Source organism: Phodopus roborovskii, unplaced genomic scaffold (genome assembly GCF_943737965.1).
Source record: "Phodopus roborovskii unplaced genomic scaffold, PHOROB, whole genome shotgun sequence".
In the NCBI taxonomy this organism is placed as follows: domain Eukaryota; kingdom Metazoa; phylum Chordata; class Mammalia; order Rodentia; family Cricetidae; genus Phodopus; species Phodopus roborovskii.
In genome coordinates this window covers 14,959,916-14,978,425 of record NW_026126585.1, presented here as the reverse complement: position 1 = coordinate 14,978,425, position 18,510 = coordinate 14,959,916, and the positions used below count along the sequence as shown (strand labels likewise).

At 41.3% G+C, this 18,510-nt stretch overlaps 1 protein-coding gene across 4 annotated transcripts in view; it reads left to right on the top strand.

Annotated features, from left to right (window-relative positions):
- Srgap2 (SLIT-ROBO Rho GTPase activating protein 2) overlaps positions 1–18,510 on the top strand; it is a 205,438-nt gene that overhangs the window by 99,596 nt on the left and 87,332 nt on the right. For all 4 annotated transcript variants that reach the window (XM_051204128.1, XM_051204127.1, XM_051204129.1 and 1 more), the window contains exon 3: positions 4,744–4,906. In XM_051204128.1, the coding sequence (XP_051060085.1) occupies positions 4,744–4,906 (163 nt within the window). The remainder of the gene's footprint in view (positions 1–4,743; positions 4,907–18,510) is intronic.

Here is an 18,510-nt window from a genome sequence, read left to right as displayed (position 1 = left end):
CCCTCCTTTTAACACCTTCCCTAGCAAATCCAGACCATCCTCTCTGCCTTATCTGGGTCAGCAAGGGTCTGATTTTATGCACGGCACTGTCAGACCACAAATCCGCTGCGGCTCCTCCTCTATCAAGCTTGCCTGTTTCTGTCAGCGTCAGCAAAATGCATAATAAAGAAAATAAGCCAGAAAGGCTAATAACACTCATCTGAATAAAATAATCTGTGACTGCTTCAGTTCTTTTCATTTTCATCAAGGTGCCAGGAGGGAATTTAGGTTTGCATTTTTTATTTATTTTATTTCTTTGCATTCAGCCTCTTTCTCATCACTAGTTTGCTGTCAAGCCATCACTAAATGAGCTCTTTTATCATGCACATACCTTCCCCCCCCCCATTGGAGACTTAATAACATACACTGAATGATGAATTTAACTCATTCAGAGTTTAGTCTGTCGTTGCAGAACTGTTATCGAAAAGTGAGAAATTATATTCTTAGATGCACTGACAATTGCCAGCTTTTTAAAAATTGGCAGGTCTGAGAGGGACTCTGTTTTGGGGTTTTGGAAGTTGCTGGTGCATCTGGGATTCTGGGCTCCTTTTGAATTCTTTGTCAACCTCAGCACGCAGTGCCCACTGAGGAGCACAGGACCATTGTTCTACCTTGCCTCTTTGGGAAAGTATAGTGGAATATTGAAGTCTGCTTCCCTTTTGGTATCTTCCCAGAGACATGCAGCTGCTTGGTTAATTGCCTGTCACCGTCTTATCCCAACTGTGATTTGCCAAGGGTTATGCACTTTTAGCAGGCTGCATTCTTGGCTGTGGCCCAGTATCTGTTGAGGAACATGTTGGAATCGGATGAAAGCTAAGTCCTCATTTGTTTGGATACGAAAATAATAATATTTCTCACATTTGCATAGTGTTTCTTGTTGGTAAAGTTCTCTTGCGTCCATCATCGCAGCTGGTCTACAACAGCCTTGAGAAAGGGCACATAATGGATTGTGGACCCAGAAGAAAATTTCAGTACAACAATGCAGAAGATCAAGCCATCCACTAACACCAAACTTGTACTCTGCAGAGCCGTAAATGTAGATGCTATTAATTAATTGCCATTCCAGACTGGAGGAGCTTCTGGGAACTTAGCCGTGATCTATTGAAGATCTTTCAGGAGCTAGATGGGGACTCCCCATTTTGTAGATGAGCTGGTGGGAAATTGATGGGACAAGTGTTGATTTTGTGTGTGAGCTTATTGAAGCAACCAGAGGAAATACAGGGGTGGGCGGAGAGCAATAATGCATAATGTAGAGATTTTATGCTCATGGTGCTGCTTTTCCTTGGCCATCTTAGAAGTCTGTTAAGTGTTTGAGCATCCATAGATGTAATCTTGATTGAGGGAGGAAAACTAGGCTCGTGTCCTCAAATTGGTGTTCATGATTCAGTTGCACGGGTTTGTCTAGTCCAGCGCCTTTGTAAGTGATAATCCCCTCTGTGCATGCACACTGGCTTATGACTTTCTGGATTTCTTTTGACTAGTCATCTCTTCTGCAACGCAGTATGGTATTTTCTTGATCTTCCTGCATTTTTTAAGTAAGAAAGATACTTTGGATGTTCTGCCTACTTCTTAGGGACTAGTGTTTATGGGGTTCACAGCTGTGTTCAGTACATCCTGAGAGCTACAGACCCTTTGCTTTAAGAGTCCTGGCGTTATACAGCCTGAGACTGAGAGTTGGGTGAGGTGAGGGGCAGGGAAAAGCAGAGACATTGTACACAGATGCTAGACGGAAAAGATACAGAGACAAATTTTAATCTCCTAACCTAATGAAGTTCCTTCAGCTTCATCAACTCCAAATCAAATACACCTGCAAAACGACTCGAGCAGGAAGCTATCCACGTAGAGCCTTGCAACACGCTATAAAAGCACGTTTCTTTGGTTTGCTTATTTCCCAACCTCAAGTGTGTTGCGGCTTTGTTCTTGCTGGCTGGGAAAATTGCCTGCATAGTATACTTGTGTTTCATTCTTCCCACGTTCTCTTCCCCTTGCTTGCGTCAGCATTGCCTTAAAAGAAATAACCTCCTCCCTGTGCGCGTGCGTGCGCGTGCGTGTGTGTATGCACTTTTAAAATACAGAATTTTGGAGTTGATTAGAATGAATTCTTATGAACAGTGAGACTGTGTTTATGAACTAAAAATATTCATACCAGAATTGTGAATAAAAGTTGTATAGTTTCATCATCAACATTAATTCTGGTTTTAGTTAAGTTCTTCACTATTAAGAAACTTCTGCGGGATGGGGATATAGCTCCACAGGAGAATACTTGCCTAGCATGTGCAAGACACTGGTTCAATCCATAGAAACTTTTGCCATCCCTCCAAAACAATTTCGAGTTCATACACGAGTAACTATACTCTTGGTATAGTTTTAAATTGATTTACATGTTTGCAAAAGAATAATATTTTTGTTTTAAAATCAAGCCATAAATATTCCCATTATAAATACTAATTCTGTGAACCCTAACATTTATTAGCATTGTAACAATTGGATATGAAATGGCCAGCTATCCATGGTCTACCGTGAACCCAGCATAGACCACCAAGCCACCTATATGTTCTCATAAGAAGCAGGTCAGAACCAATTGTACACTTGAGTCTTATAAGGCCTTCCCCTTTTAGAACGTGTGTAAAAGCTTGGTGTATTCTGTACTTACTGAAGGCACAGATATTTTGTCAAGAAAAATGACCTGAAAAAGAAAATGTACTGTTCAAACTGTGTCTTTTTTTAGAAATTATTATTGTATATGTGTGTACTCATATGTCATAGCTCACTGGAGGTCAGAGGACAACTTTCGGGAGTCGATCGTCTCCTAACACTGTGAGATCCAGACATTAAACTCAGGTTATCGGGTTTACCTACTAAGTCATATTGCCAGCCCTTTTTAAATAGTACTTTCTAGGGGGCTGGAGAGATGGTTCAGTGGTTAAGGGGACTGGCTGCTCCTCCAGAGGGAATAGACTAATTATATATATCCTTTTCCACTTAGCTAGTACATTTTAAATTTTCCACAGAAGTCTTTATTTCCCTAGAAAGGTACTGGTCATAATAAAGTGCAGTGGTTGGTACCTAACATTAGCAATTTTGTCTTGAAAGAGTATGATGGGAGGAGATAGGGGGCTGTGCTTAGAAGAGTTTCAGTTTGGACTCGAGTTAACTAGTTTGAAGCAGCTTCTTTTAGATAAGTATTTGATTTGCTGGTCTAGAGTGTTCTGAAGCTCAGCGAAGTGTAGTGATTTTATTTGTTAATAGCTATGACTGCAGAATTGGAAAACTTCTGAGTTGAGCCCTGAGCTTTGCAGATTGCAGTTGGCAGCCTCCAGCTCTGATGGAGACAATACTACTCTCTGCAGCATACAGTTCTGACTGGAGGGAAGGGAGAGAAAAGGAGTGAATTTCCACGCTTGATTCCTTTCTGTGGGTAAAGGCACCTTTTGCAGTTACAGGCATGTCAATTTCTGCATGTCCACTTTTTAGTGACACTTCTTAGACAAAAAAAGCTTTAACGTTTCTTCTTGCTTTGTCTCTCCTCAAATTTCAGATACCTCTTGACCAGTTGTGGGGTTTAAACAGCAGTGTAAAGGATCTAGCCAAGTTAAACACATAGTATCCCTTACCCAACTTCTAGGTGTATAGCTGTTCAAATTAGTACTGCAAACTGAGCAGTTGATTTATATGCTTTGGGAATCACATTGCTTTCATTTGAGTAAAGGTTTAGAACTTTATGGTTCTACCGAAGCATGAATGTTAGGAATACATATACTCAAATAAGGTTGTTTTCTTAATTATATGGGGCTTGAGATTATGGTCCAGTCAATGATGCCAAAATAAATAAATAAATAAATAAATAAATAAATAAATAAATAAAACAAAAACAAAGAACTCTTCATATGTGTGGTATGGGGCTAGACAGGCTTCTGTGAATTTTTCATGGCAGATAATCTTCAGTGTTTCTCTATAAAAAACTGTTGTGGGAAAACTTGTAGAGGTTTTAGTCTAGTATTCCAGAGATTTCTGTCTCTGCTAAGATCATTGTATTTACTTTTACTTGCATGTATGTGTATGGGTTTGTACACATGAGTGTAGGTGCCCATGGATGTGAGAAGAGCTGTCAGATCCCTGGAGCCAGAGTTAGGAGTGGTTGGGAACCACCTGATGAGGGTGCTGGGAACTGAATCCAGGTCCTCTGCAAGAGCAGCCAGTCTCTTATCCACTGAGCCATCCCTCCAGCCCCTCTGATAGATAAGCTCTTTAGCTTTGTCTCTGACCCTGAAGATAAACCAGATGACCTCAGCTCTAGACGTGCGTGGACTGTGGAGAGGCAGTTTGATGTATCCCTAGACAGACGATACAGATCTGTGGCTCTCTGGTTTCCGCTTACACTTGCGGAGAGAATGACAATTCTTGTGAGCTTCAGATTTCTAATCATTAAGATGAATTGGCCTATAGACCTTAAGTGTCACTCCCATGGGGACCCTCTTCCCCTGTCTAAGCCAACCTCCCCAGATAGTAGCTGGGGTACGAAAAGTATATAAACACATGCCCGGGCAGGGAGCATTTCCCATCAAACATAGCAGCAGGCTCTAGGGAAGATCTCTTTGTTTCTACTTCTGCTTTGATCACTGTGATTTTGTGATGTGAACTATAACTGTAGCTGCTAGCCCTGCCTGCTTACTAACACTTTTTTTTCCTTCCATTTCTCTGCAGGAAAGACCAGAATGTTCTCTCTCCAGTAAACTGCTGGAACCTCCTCTTAAACCAGGTGAAGCGGGAGAGCAGGGATCATACCACGCTGAGTGACATCTACCTGAATAATATAATCCCTCGATTTGTTCAAGTCAGCGAGGACTCAGGAAGACTCTTCAAAAAGGTATATGGATAGATGCTCCTAGTCACAAGGGCTCCTGGCTGGAGCAGTCGCACAGCTTTGTAAATAAGAGAAAGGATATTTTCTTTCGCTTAACGGGTTCTCCATGACCGTTCTATACCACATAGTCTTAAAGAAAAAGAATGTTCATAGTGGCAGACTTCTTAACCCACTGAACTGAATTGCTAATCCTGGGAAGACACAGCCATGGACCAGCGCCATTGTCCATCAGTTTTGTATAATTGATTCTGTTCTGGCAGCTTCCTTTGTGCTTTGCAAAACTCTTGGGAATTAGGGCTCTTTAATGTTGTGTGATGCTTTCTCATCTAGTGCACTTACTAATTCCTATATGTTTATATTTTGAATTTAGTTTTCGTTCCAAGTTCTGTCTTAGCCAGTTGGTCTCAAGGATTTGGTTATTCTTAGCATGGACACCTTACTGCTTCCTGAAGCTTTAGCGTATATAGATTGAGCAATTTGACCAAAGGAAAACTGAAAATAAGTGTCATAATCTTAAGTAATTTTTGTCAAATATTCCTTCTCGTGTTAGTGCTGGAACTTACCTCTTGGGGACTCAGGAACCCCCTTTTCTTACTGTCTCAGTGGAGTAATTCTTTCATTTGGCTATCAATGGTAGCAGAGACCCTGACTGCTGCACTTAGTGGTCGTCTTAGTCAGTGTTCTGTTGCTGTGAAAAGCAACACTGTAGCCACAGCAGCTTCTATAGAAGCAAGTGTTTAACTGGAGCTTGCTTGCAGTTTCAGAGGTTTAGTCCATTTTCATCTCGTCGGGAGCGTGGTGTCATGCAGGCAGACATGATGCTGGAGAGGGAGCTGAGCGTCTCACATCTGAATCCACGGACCACAAGAAAAGAGAGTCTGGGCCTGGCTTGGGCTTTCAAAACCCTAAAGCGCCCCCCACCCCCACCCCCAGCCGCCGTGACTCGCTTCCTCTGACAAGGCCACATCTACTCCAGTGAGATCACACTTTCTAGACACACTCAAGTAGTGTCACTCCGCAATGACCAAGCATTCAAACCTATGAGATTATGGTGGCCATTCCTATTCGAGCCACCACATAGACCATGTCCGACTTTCCTCAGAGAATTTCAAGAAAGTGAATGTCATAGACAGAAGACATATACAGCTATTTATTCATTGGCTTCTAGATGATGGCATCCAGTATTAGTCAAGAGGCCAAGTGAGACAATAGTCTAATAGTCAGAATTGTCTGTTGTAGTTATAGTTCTTAATCAATTTCCTACTTAACATTAGAAGATGTTTCAAATTTGATTAGACTTGGAATTAGTGTAGGGTTTCTTCCATTCCTGGCCCGAACAAAGGATTGAGTGCTATTCTGTGTACTTAATTTGAATTTAGTGGCAAAAACCAAAGTCTGTTTCTTCAGAGTCATGGGCTTCAGAAAAGGTACTTTTATTTCTGATTTTACCGCTGATACCCATGTTTTTGTCAGGCTATGAAATTTAGTGACAAAGGTTATGATAAGAAAAGTCAGCTTTTTAAATTCCATCTGTGCCAAAAATTATGCCAAACATTTTTATATATATTATCACCTTTAATTTTTACAATGTGTTTTTAGTTACTGTTATCTTTTCTATAAAAGAGGAAACTAAGACTTAAAGACATTAAGGCAAAAAAAAAAAAAAAAAAAAAAAGCAGGGAGGCTGATGTGTGTTATAACCCTGTCATCTGGATCTAGAAGCTGGGGTTTTCGTCTGCATGCTCTCTCTCAGGAAGTGTAGCTGTGGTGTGCAAGGGAGCGGCCTTGCTCTTTGCCATAGAAAGTCACCTAGGGAGTAGGACTAACATTTTCTTTTGCTGCAAATCTCCCAAAAACATTAACTCTATTGTTCCCCTTACCTGATGTGGGCTAGCAGCTCAGGGTTGTCTCCCCGGGCGAGCAAGAAAGGAAACAAAGACTCATTAAATGTGAGTTATGGCCAAGAATCTGACTTGTAGCTAATTCAACTCGTTTGGGGTTGTCAGTTTGACTACACAATTGACCCCTCTATGCTGCTGAACCCTCTTAAGGGATACTCCCTACTGGCCCTCTGGCTTGTGGTTATACCTACTGGGACACACTATATACTTTGCACAAAGCCGTGTTAGAGATTCCTTTAAGCTAAATATAACATCTGGAAAGTAGCCTCCTGTCCACAGCTAAGAAACAGACCCACTTTGTCTAGGATTCTCGGGAAACTTGAGTCCATTCGGGGCTCCTGACATCTCCTCCATTTAATGAAAGCTCGGTCTGTCTGACCCCTGTTGGAAGCAAAGTTTGGGTAAATATTATTACTACCACCTTCATTTATTTAATGTGGTAGCTTCAAAACTGGTGACTCTCAACCCCACATGGAAGAGGAATAATTTCTCCCGTTGTATCAGTCAGACTGCGATAATCGTGGGTATGCTACTTCCCACAGGTGGGAGGACAGGGGACGTGGTCCTTTCACCTGGCGGGGACACCTAGGGCACCTCTCAGCTCATTTATTCTAGCCCTTGATAGACACTTCAGCTTGGGAGCTGGTCTGCTCAGGCGGTCCTACAGCTCTTGATTGTACCCTTGTTTTTCTGGTTAACTTTGTTCTTAATTTACTTTTAGTGTTCTAATTTTCTCTGGCAGAAACTCAGGTTAATTTAAGAAAGCTAGGTCACATTCCCCACAGACTAGTAGTTCTCAGCTTTGCTGCGCGTGAGAGTTACTTGGAGGGATTTTAAGAACATTTTTTGACCTTGAATAGACAAAGACACCTTAGAATATTAAAAAGCATAAGGTGTAAGAGGAAAAAAAATGATTAAGTCAGATTTCATCAAGTCATGGACTTTTTGAAAAGACATTTGTAAAATAATGAAAAGCCACAGACTGGAGGAAAATGTTGCAGTGCTGTAAGAGCAAAGCTGAGACTGAATAATTTATCCGGAAGAGAAGTTTATTTCTTGACAGTTATGGAGATGAAATTCCCAAGGGAATGCCTCTGGCAGGGGCCTCCTTCTTATAGTGCTCTAACTTGGGGCAAGCATGACGTTAATGACAGAGAAGGAAAGAGGTTGATTTATCCTCTTCCTTTTATCAGAAACTTCTGGAATATCTAGCCTCCTCCCATGAAAAAGACAATTAACCAAATCACCTCTCATCTTCACTAACTACTCTGAGGGTTAAGCACATGAACTTTAAGGGGCACATTCAAATCACAGCAACATGCATCTGGCAAAGACTTGTATCAGAATGGAGAATAAAAAAAAATTACAGCTCAATAGTAGGAAGATGTACTTACTACCTAAAATTTTTTGAGTAGGCAGAACATCTTAGTAAGTGGTTTTCTAGTTAGGACATATAAATGACCAATCAGCACAGGAAAAAGATGTTCTTTGTCATCCATCATCAGGGATGTACACGGTAGAGTAATTAGGACATGTGCTGTCAATTCCCTAAAGTGCTTAAAATGCAAACAATTGACAACATCAAGCGTTGCTGAGAACTGTAGACATCTTGTGTCACTTGCAAGAGTGCAGAATAATAGCCACTTTGGAAAATAGTTGGATAGTTCCTCAAGTGTTCTGTACTCACCATCTTGATGTGGCAGTCCCAGATATTTCTGGTCATTTGCTCAAGAAAAATAAAGGCATATGTTCGTATCAGTTCTGTGCCTGGGTATTCGTAACAGTTTCTGATGTGATTACACTAAGGATTTTATGATGCGGAATGTATGCTTGAGTATCCAGGTGGACTCTAAGTGTAGTCAGGCATGGCCTTATGAGAGGGAAATTACAGTTAGGAGACAGGGAGGTCATGTGATAAAGAGTCACAGAGAGAATATGCTGTGCCCACTGGTTTAGAATGTGGGAGGAGGTCATGAGCCAGGGCCAAACGCTGTAAAATACAAAGACGCAGATTCCTGAAGATTCCTTAAAAGCTAAAGTCGCACAGCTGCCACAGTACTCTAGTTACAAGAGAATTACTATGACTGGTCAGATTTCCGCTGATACCAAATATCTTGGTTCACTTTTCAATTGTGATAAATGAAACACCATGGCCCAAAGTGACTTGGGGGCATGGAACGGATGTGAAGGCGGGAACCTGTTGGCAGGAACTGATGCAGAGTCCACGGTGGGGGGGGGGGGATGCTGCTTACTTACTTCCTGGCTTTTGCTCCTTGTAGCTTGCTTAGCCTTCTTTCTTATACAAACTCAGCACCGCCTGCCCAAAGGTGGTACAGCGAGCCGGACCATTCCATGTTAAAATTATCAATCAAGAGCCGGGTGGTGACAGACACTTTTATCCCAGCACTCAGAAGGCAGAGGCAGGTAGATCTCTGAGTTCAAGGATAACCTGATCTACAGAGTGAGTTCCAGGGCAGCCAGGGCTGCTACACAAAGAAATCCTGCCCCCCCCCAAAAGAAAAAGAAATCAAGGAAATACCCCCCTAAAAGCTTCTTTCTCTTCAGACCAGTCTGGTAGGGGTATTTTTCTCAAGATTCCCACTTCTGAGGCGACTCTAGCTTGGGTCAAGTTGAAGAAATAGGGTTCGTAGAAAAAGAGATTTAAAATTAAAAGTAGTACATGTTGCCCTTTGGATAAGTAATCTAATTTCCTATGTATGCTGGGAGAAGATAATTATACTATAAGAAGCATATTCTATAGTGTTATTATCATAAGTAATATTAGGAGAACTAACCCATATTTGTATATGCATTGATCAATGTCTCTAGTAGGTATAGCTGGCCTTCTCTATCTACATTTTTACTACAGACTAAAAATATTTGGGAAAAGTGAGCATGTGCATTGTACATGTATAAGGTGTTTTCTTGTCACTATTTTCCTAAATCATATAACAACTGCTTATATAGCATTTACATTGTGCCAGGGTAATATAAATCCTCTGGGAAGGATTCGCAGCATAAGGGAGGCATAAATGCAGGTAGGTTGTATACAGATGCTGTGTTACTTTGTAGAGACTTGAGCATCCTTTGATTTTGTTATCCTCAGGGGTTCAATAAACCAGTGTCCCTAAGGCACTAAGGTGTGACTGCTGTATTGATTGAATGAGTGGGAAAGGAATGGTTTCTAAAGGTGATGGCCCTGTCTTCTGCCTCTTTGAGAAAGGGTTTGCCATGGAGATGTCTTTGGAAGAAAATACAGTGATGAAGCCCTCCTCCTGCCCTTCCCCCTCCATCACCCAGTATCTGCTAGTGCCTGAATGTCTTCCTCATCACAATGTGGTCACTAAGAACATTTTATGATGCTTTATAGACAGCTATTCCAGTTGTAGTTTATCCTCTTGGCAATGCACGTGCATGCATACGCGCGCGCGTGCACACACACGCTTGCCAAAGACAAAAACCCTAGAATTTGTTGTGATTACTTGACTTTTATTCACTCATTTCTGATGAAGAGATTGTCTTTGGAGAAATGAATAGAGTGTGAAGCTGAAATTCTGTGAGTAGAGAGTGGAAGGTGTGTCTGCTTGATAAGGGGGTCAGGTTTGTCACCAAAGCCAACACACAGGAAGCCTGAAGCTAGCGCTGGTCATGGCGCTTTTAGCTTTGTTTTCTGTAACGCTGAGTAGCATGTATGTGCTGTCCCCAAACGCACCTCTCTGGGTGACTATTTAGATACAGGTAGCTGAAGTCTTTCGCTTAGGTTAGCTTGTATGTTTACCTTTTTAATGTTTTAACCCTTTGATATCTACCTGCTTTTTCTGAAGGAGCTCACATTGCTAGATATGAAATATTCCAAGATATAGTGGTAAATCAATTTTTAGAAACTGAAAGAATGAGAATTTGAAGAAGTACATTAAGAGGTGTGGGGTATGGATACCAGCAAGCAAGTGTCTAAGTATAGCCTTTTAAATTGCTCTAAGTTAGGAAACGACCCAGTCACGAGACATATTAGTGACCTCTGTAAACAGCATTAAGCTAGGTGCTAAAAACTAGCTTGGACCCTATTTACTGGGATGGTTTGCCCCTGGGATTATTAAGGGCATCTCACTTAGAACCCCACAAACTTTGTGTAATATAGTCATGTTTAGTACTGCTAAATACTTTTTATTCAATAGCGATGTGACTACCACTCTGTACTAAATAGATGTTTACTATAATCCTTTCGTCTTATCATGGAAGTATTAAATAGTCAAAGTATACTTATTATAAAGTATATAGCTCCGTGAATACCTCTTTCACCCCCATTCTAGTCATTAACTCCCGAAGAGCTAGCTTCTGACAAAATAAAAGCATTTACCTTTGCACTTATGTAAAGGAAATCTTCAACACAATTTTAAAATTTTTAACACTTTCCTCTTCTCCCCTCCCCTCCCCTCCCCTCCCCTCCCCCTCCCCTCCCCTCCTCTCCCCCCTCCCCTCCCCTCCCCCCCCTCCCCTCCCCCCCCCCTCCCCTCCCCTCCCCTCCCCTCCCCTCCCCTCCCCTCCCCTCCCCTCCTCTCTGGTCTCCTAGTCACTACTATTTATACAATAGCTATGCTCATCTGAAGTGTTAAACTTTGTTCTAGAAGGTGGTAAAACTAGCCAGCTGTTTGTTTTAAATTTGTGGGGGCTTGGTCTTCTGTTTCCTATGGTGGATATATTTTGCTTTTATTCTTAGTCCTGGGACATAATCTGTATATTTAATGCATGGCCTTCCTTGGTTTTTTATAGCGAGCTTAAGATGTTTATCAAGGCCCTCTAACTTGGGCAGATTTTCGGCTTCATGTTCTGTCTCTGTATCCCCCCCTACCATCCTGAGATGGACAGCTGGGGCTTCCAGGTTTAACTGTTCTACTACTGATGGCGTTTGGGTAGGGTCTATTTTGAAACTAGTAATAATAATATTGCTATGAACATCATACTGGAGTTTCTTTTCCCTACCAAGAAACCTTGTTTGTCTTTGTTCTTTTGTTTTTAAAACCCTTTTTTAAGCTAATAAGAACCATGTGGGCACCATTTGTAAGGAGTATGGTTTTTCCGCCTGCCGCTGCTGGTCTTGTCCCACCACCGCGCCAGCCCCAAATAATGCACAGAGACTCTGTATTTGATATTATGGTGTTGGCCAGGTACTAGTTTCTTATCGACTAGCTCTGTCTTAATTATTAACCCATTTCTATGTATTTCCACGTGGTCTTACAGAGAGCGGAGGAATGGCGGTTCTGTTCTCTCCAGACTCTCCATCTTGACTCCTCCTTACTACTTCCTATTTCCTCCTTGTCTCCTAGTCCCTCCTATCTTGCTTTCCTATTGGCCAACAGTGCTTTATTCATTAACCAGTATGAGAAACATATACAGAATGGCATCTCCCATCATTCTTGTAAGACCAGGATGAAGTGACACTGAAATTGAGACTCCCATGCCATGTCTACTACAACGTACCGTCACCCTAAGTTTCCGAATTCACAGTCAGTAACTTTGCCTTCAGATTGTTGCACCTGACCACAAGCCAGAGCCCGCTGCTGCTTGTTCTTGTCTCTCATTCCTTTCATTTCTCTATCGGTTTTCCTCCCTTTTGTGTATCCTTTTCCCTCTAGTCTTACAGTATATGTAAGGAAATGAGAGAACAGTCCTTACATATTACTATAATAATAATAATAATTATTGTTGTAGCGAGGGGGGCACTGAGGATGGGAGGGAGGGAGGGGAGGGAGAGAGTGTGGGTGTGTGAGTATCAGAGTGTATGAAGCCCAGCCTGGCCTAGAACTTGAGATCCTTGTGTGCCTTGGCCCCACAGCTGCTTTGATTATAAGTTTGTGCCATCATCCCTAGCTTATTTAAAATGTATAATGTTTGTGGCATCAGTTACTTCACGTTGAATCACAATAGGATTAACTGGTATTGATAACTTAACACTCCATAAGCATTCACAATCTAACCCTGCAATTCTACAGTTACATTTTTTTTTCACGTGAAATAAAAGGCATTTATATGATGTTGTCATAGGAAATGTGCATCCACTTACCAAGTAGTTTAATCATTTACCATCTCTGTGCCTCTTATATTTTGAGAAAAGGAGAGGGTTAGTAATATAGCTCACCAGGGACAAAACGAACAGATACTGGTTTGTAAAAAATGTGTTAATGGTATGCAAGCCAACTTGGTACCAACATTTTTTTATTACAAGGTTCACAGCTGTAATAAAAATAATAATTATAACTAACACTAAACGAGTACTAGCCATGTCCAGGGATGTTGCCAAGTATTTGTGTGTAGCCCTTTTAATCAACACAACAGGTCTTTGCGGTGGTGAGTACTGCCACTGTCTTCTTTGTTTATAGATGAGCCTAGGCAGAGGGGCTAGGTAATTTCTTCAGGATTAAACATCTGGCTGACAGGAGAACTGTGATTCAAGCTTAAGCAGTCAGCATCCTCGGAGCCATTTCTTCACACCATCACGCCTTGCATGCAGGAGGTAGCAGTCTTTTGGTTAAGCTGCAGAACCAGTTCTTATGCAAGGAATAATGGACCCTGCAGTCACACATTTTGAAGCTGTATTAGGCCATTGTGTTACCCTTCTTGCTGGGCTCCTTCAGAGAGAGGCAGCTCCCTTCTTGCAGAACTAGCTTCTTTTTGATTCTCCAACTTACCTTTGTCAGGAGTAACCCTTTGAAATTCTACCAGCAGGTCTGAGCTTGATTTTCATTTAAAACGAAAACGGACTTAAAATTGTCCTTCTTCTTTGGTAATGACATCTTTTTGACCCCTGAGTTTTTATCTGGCAGACCTTTCTTTGATCTCCTCTACCTTCCTCCTTCCCCTCAGACAGGGTCTCAATCTATTACCCAAGGCTGGCCTTGAACTTGCTGTGTAGACCTCAAGATTCCCGTGCCCTTGCCTCATGCTTGCTAGCATTTCAGGATTGTGCCAATGTTTTCTTCCTTCCTTCCTTCCTTCCTTCCTTCCTTCCTTCCTTCCTTCCTTCCTCCCTTCCTTCCTTCCTTTCTTTCTCTTACCCCTGTGCTCTATAAATTATTTGTACAACCAGCTTTCTTCAGCATTTATCCAAAATTAAATATCCAGACATTGATTAATTGTAATTGTCTGCACTGAAATTTCAGCTTTGAAAGGTCATACCATAGGAACCTAGGAGCATTCTTCTTTCTAGTTTCTGACCCCTTAGTTAGCCAGGCAGTTACTGTTAAATCCTAGGAACAAGAATACGATATTTTCTGGGTTTTTGTTTTTAATTTCATTTTGAAATAGAGAAACCAGCCCTGGAGCTTGGTTGTATTTTGTTTATTAGTTTATTTTATTTTCTGTTGTATAAGTAGTTCATGCAGCTGGATTCGCACCTGCAATGGAAGCATACAGGATGAGTAGGGAAGAGTTGCCATGAGTTCAGGGATAACTTAGGCTGCATAGTGAGTTGAGGCTGAGTGAGCTACATGAGAGGAGACTGAGAGGAAGCAGCAATAAATACGAAGTAATGATTATTTGAAATAATTTTGAGCAATACAGTCTCCTTCAAAATTTTCTATGTATTTTGTAGAAAAGGAGGATTACATGATGTCCGTATTGTTGTGTGCAAGGAATATGCAAGAAAATTGTGCATATTTTTTATTTAGCCCCTTTAGTAAACATCTTTTTTCCATATCACTGCAACCTTTTTTTTTTTTTTTCTGAAAATTGCTTTCTATAACTGTGTAGCATCCTGTTTCCCTTGGTGTCCTCATGTGTTCTTCTGATTCTTGTATCTCTGGTTCCTTAACTCTATTGGACCACGATCTTATATATACAGAGGCAGTCCCAATTCTATTTGATAGCTTCGGGAAGTGCTTGCTTTAAGGTGACTAGGTAGCCTATAGCTACATTTAGTATTACCCTACGTCCATTTAATGTAAAGCGAAAAGAGTAATTTTTTTAACCTTTTGTTTTCTTTGATCTGAGAATGGCCTCAAAGCTTTGGCTCAGCCTGGGCCCTGGATAGCTCAGGGTAGTTGTCGCCATCCTGGGTATCAGTTTCTTGTCTTTACACTGAATTAAAGTACTCATAACTTTATTTGTTCTTTCTAGACTATCACAGGAATCATTAAAAACCTGGTAGGAAATTGCTGTACAGAACTGTCATGACCAACTGGTATCTGGGTGTGTTCCCAGAGATTGATGTACACTGTGTACCTTCCCCCTTCTGGAATGATCTTCGCGTCTCTAAGTTAATCTTTTGACAGTGTTGTTATCACATATTGTTAGGAAGGAAATAAAGTAGGCAGACTGAGGAACCCAACAGTTAGCTTTAACCATCTCTTCTCCAGAGTCTGAATAAGCCGGTCCTTGCATCCATAGAAGCAACCCTGTACTGCCTCTTCCCGTGACCTCGTTTCCCTGTTGATGTTCGTTTTAAGGGCGGAGAGTAGAAGGGGAGGGAAGCATTCTCTATTTTGTTACTCTCTGAGTTAGTGGTGTTTCTGAGTCTTAGTGTTCTCGAGGCAAGGAAAATTGAATGGCCTACTTGACCCTTCTTTTGGGGACCTCTTAAAATAAGTAAATTTAAAAAAAAAAAGTTTAATTTGGATTTAGAAGCATAGTTAACCACTACTTGTTCATTCTGTCCAATTCCATAGTATTATGTGATTGCCTGCAGTTGCTCAGTGTTCAGATTGACACTATAAAATGATGTACAAGTCAAGGTCTTCACTTCTCAGCTATATGGATAAGCCATGGGCTCCTGATAGTTACCAAAGATAGCAGTTTCCTGAGTGATAATTTATAACTTGCTATCCATAGGAACTAGGAAAATGAGCAGATTCAAGAAAGGTGAGTCAGGTATGATCCGTTAGAGGGAAAAGAGCTGAGCTTTTCGTTCTTTTAATTATCCTCTTCCAGGATTCTCAGTTATCCATCTACTTCTTGTCTGATGGAAATAGCTTTTGCATGTTACTTTATTATCCTGTCCTGATCCATCCTTTCTTCCTTCCTTTCTTCCTTCCTTCCTTCCTTCCTTCCTTCCTTCCTTCCTTCCTTTCTTTTTGGATCTGTATTAGAGACACCATCCATGAGACTGATCTGATAGCACCAAGGCTGTATTTCAGCCAGCAGAGGGAAAATATGTGGGAGAGTTTGGAGCATGAGTGTGAAGCGCTTTGGGTGGAGTTCGTGGAGTTTGAAGTGTATGTAGTCAAGAGAGCAAAGTGGACATGTTTGGTAGAACAATGAAATCTTGGAGACCATATTTTCGGTCATATTGATGGCAATATTCCACTTAGTTTAGAATGGAAGACACTATTGAAAATCCTGCTATAGTAACTCAGGGAGGTAATGGAAACCGAAACAATGAGATCTTCTAAGAGACAGATGTTACAGATGTGCCTGAGGGAGCACACAGGAAAGTAGTAAAACTTATTTCATTTACCAGATCTTTGTTATGTATCTCCTGTGTTCTAAGTATCCAGCTGGCACCAGAAACTAACAGAAAATCCTTGCCTTCATGGAGCTTGTATTCTAGTAAATGAGATACCATCAGAAAGTAAGTAAGTGTGTGTGTGTGTGTGTGTGTGTGTGTGTGTGTGTGTGTGTGGTGATATTATAAAAATAAAGAAAGTAGCCCATAGGTCCTAGGAATATTGCTATTTTATATAGGGTGGCCAGGAAAGCTCTCACCACTAAGCTGGTATTTGAACTGATACCTAGAGAAAATTATGAATACTGCTGTTAAATTCTTTGAGAAAGACATTTCTCATTGGTAAACTGGCACATACCAACACTGTCAGCTGGGAATAGGTTTACCTGTTAGAGATGCAGTAGGGATGATGTGTGCCGAGTACGAGATAGGACCAGAGGCTTGGTGGGATGCTTCAGGAAGCTACTTAAGCCCATCGGCTTGCTTCTGGGTTTAAAGGACTGAAAGAGAAACATGCTAGAATTAGGGGGAAAAGATGAATAAAGGAGTTTTCACGAATCGTTCTGACGGGAAGAGGTGGAGTTAAGCAGCAGGGTAACTCCGGCAACACTGAGAAGCTGTTACCTGTAGCTTTGAGGATGCATCTGGAAGATGGAGCCACTAAATTGAATGTGTCACAAGGAAAGAAGTTAAAGATGGCTCCTAGCATTTTGGCTTAAGCAATGGGAAGCTGGACTTCCTGTTTGTTCATATCCCACACAGGAAAGTATGTGCGACAGCCATGCAGTCTAATCCTGCCCTTAATTAGGAAAGACTCTAAGAGCCAATCAGTGACCTGGCTTGGGCCACCCAGGTAGTGGTAAAGATAGAACCAAATCTTCCAGGTCTTCTAATTCTTTTTAAAGGTCACTCCAGGACTTAATACCACACGCCCTGAGTCCGTTTCAGATAAGGGAAAGGGGAGCATTTGTGAGGGCAAAAGCTGGAAGGAAGGTTTGAAAACAAACTCTATAAAATGGATGTTGAAACCAGAAAGGGAGCATTCAAAGTAAAGGCCATTTGGGAGACATCTGAAGATTGGAGTAGAGGAGAGAACACGTTAAATGGACAAAAGGAACGTCACATCAAGTGTGAAGATGACTAAATGCTAGGTACCACGAAGGGCTCAGGAAGAATGGGACCTGAACAAATAGCGCTTGACTGAGTTTGAGTTTGAAATCTTCGGAAACTGGTACTTAGTACAGCCTCCTCTAAAACCTTAAGCATCTTTTTCTCCCTTTCTCTCCATCCCCCCCCCCCCACATACACAGTTAAGATAGTAGAAAATGATGTAAGCCTGAGGTAGTGGTTTGTTTTTTTTTTTTTTTTTTTTTTTTTTTTTTTTTTGATCCCTTCCAACTATCATTCTCTTCCAAGTTTCAAATAAAAATTCTCCCTTCCTGTACTTCCACATATGAACTGAGTGATAATCATCCTTCTTGTTCATTTTGGCTTCTGGAAATTGTATGAGGATAATAAGGACACAAGAGTAAATTCATTAGAGAGAGAGAGAGAGAGAGAGAGAGAGAGAGAGAGAGAGAGAGAGAGATAGAGATATTAAACCCAGCCCTTCATTAATACTAGCTCTGCCACTAACTGACTTTCCTACGATTTCTTCATGAAATTGTATAATTAACAGAACTCCTATGACGGTGCTTGCCAGCCCATTCAACATTATACAGATATAAGATACATGACGTAAAGGACACACAGAATAAATTTTCAAAAAGATATTACGATATAGCTGGTAGTGGTGGTGCACGCCTTTAATCCCAGCACGGAGGAGGCAGAGGCAGGTTAATCCCTGTGAGTTCGAAGTCAGCCTGGTTCACTTGGTGAGTGCCAGGACAGCCAGAGTTACATAAGGAGACCCTGTCTCAAAAAACAAAAAATATATTGTGATAGTTCTACATATAAACAGAACGTTCATTTAACACATAATTAAGTTGAATTTATCTTTTGTTTTGAGCATTGCCCTGTGTTGAAAATGTGAACACAGTATGACTTGGCCTGTGATCTAAGCGAATGGAACCAAATGGAAGAAATAGACATGTAACAACAGTATCAATGATAGGTTCTGGGATGGCGGAAATGTGGGGTAAGGTTTACCTTATAAAGTCCTTTGTGTCTTGGGGAGGCTATCTGGGGATTCCTGGGAGAGGAGAGCGCTTGTGCAGAAAACAAAGGGCATAAGCAACTGAAGAGCAATCCAGAACTATGGGTAGTTTGAG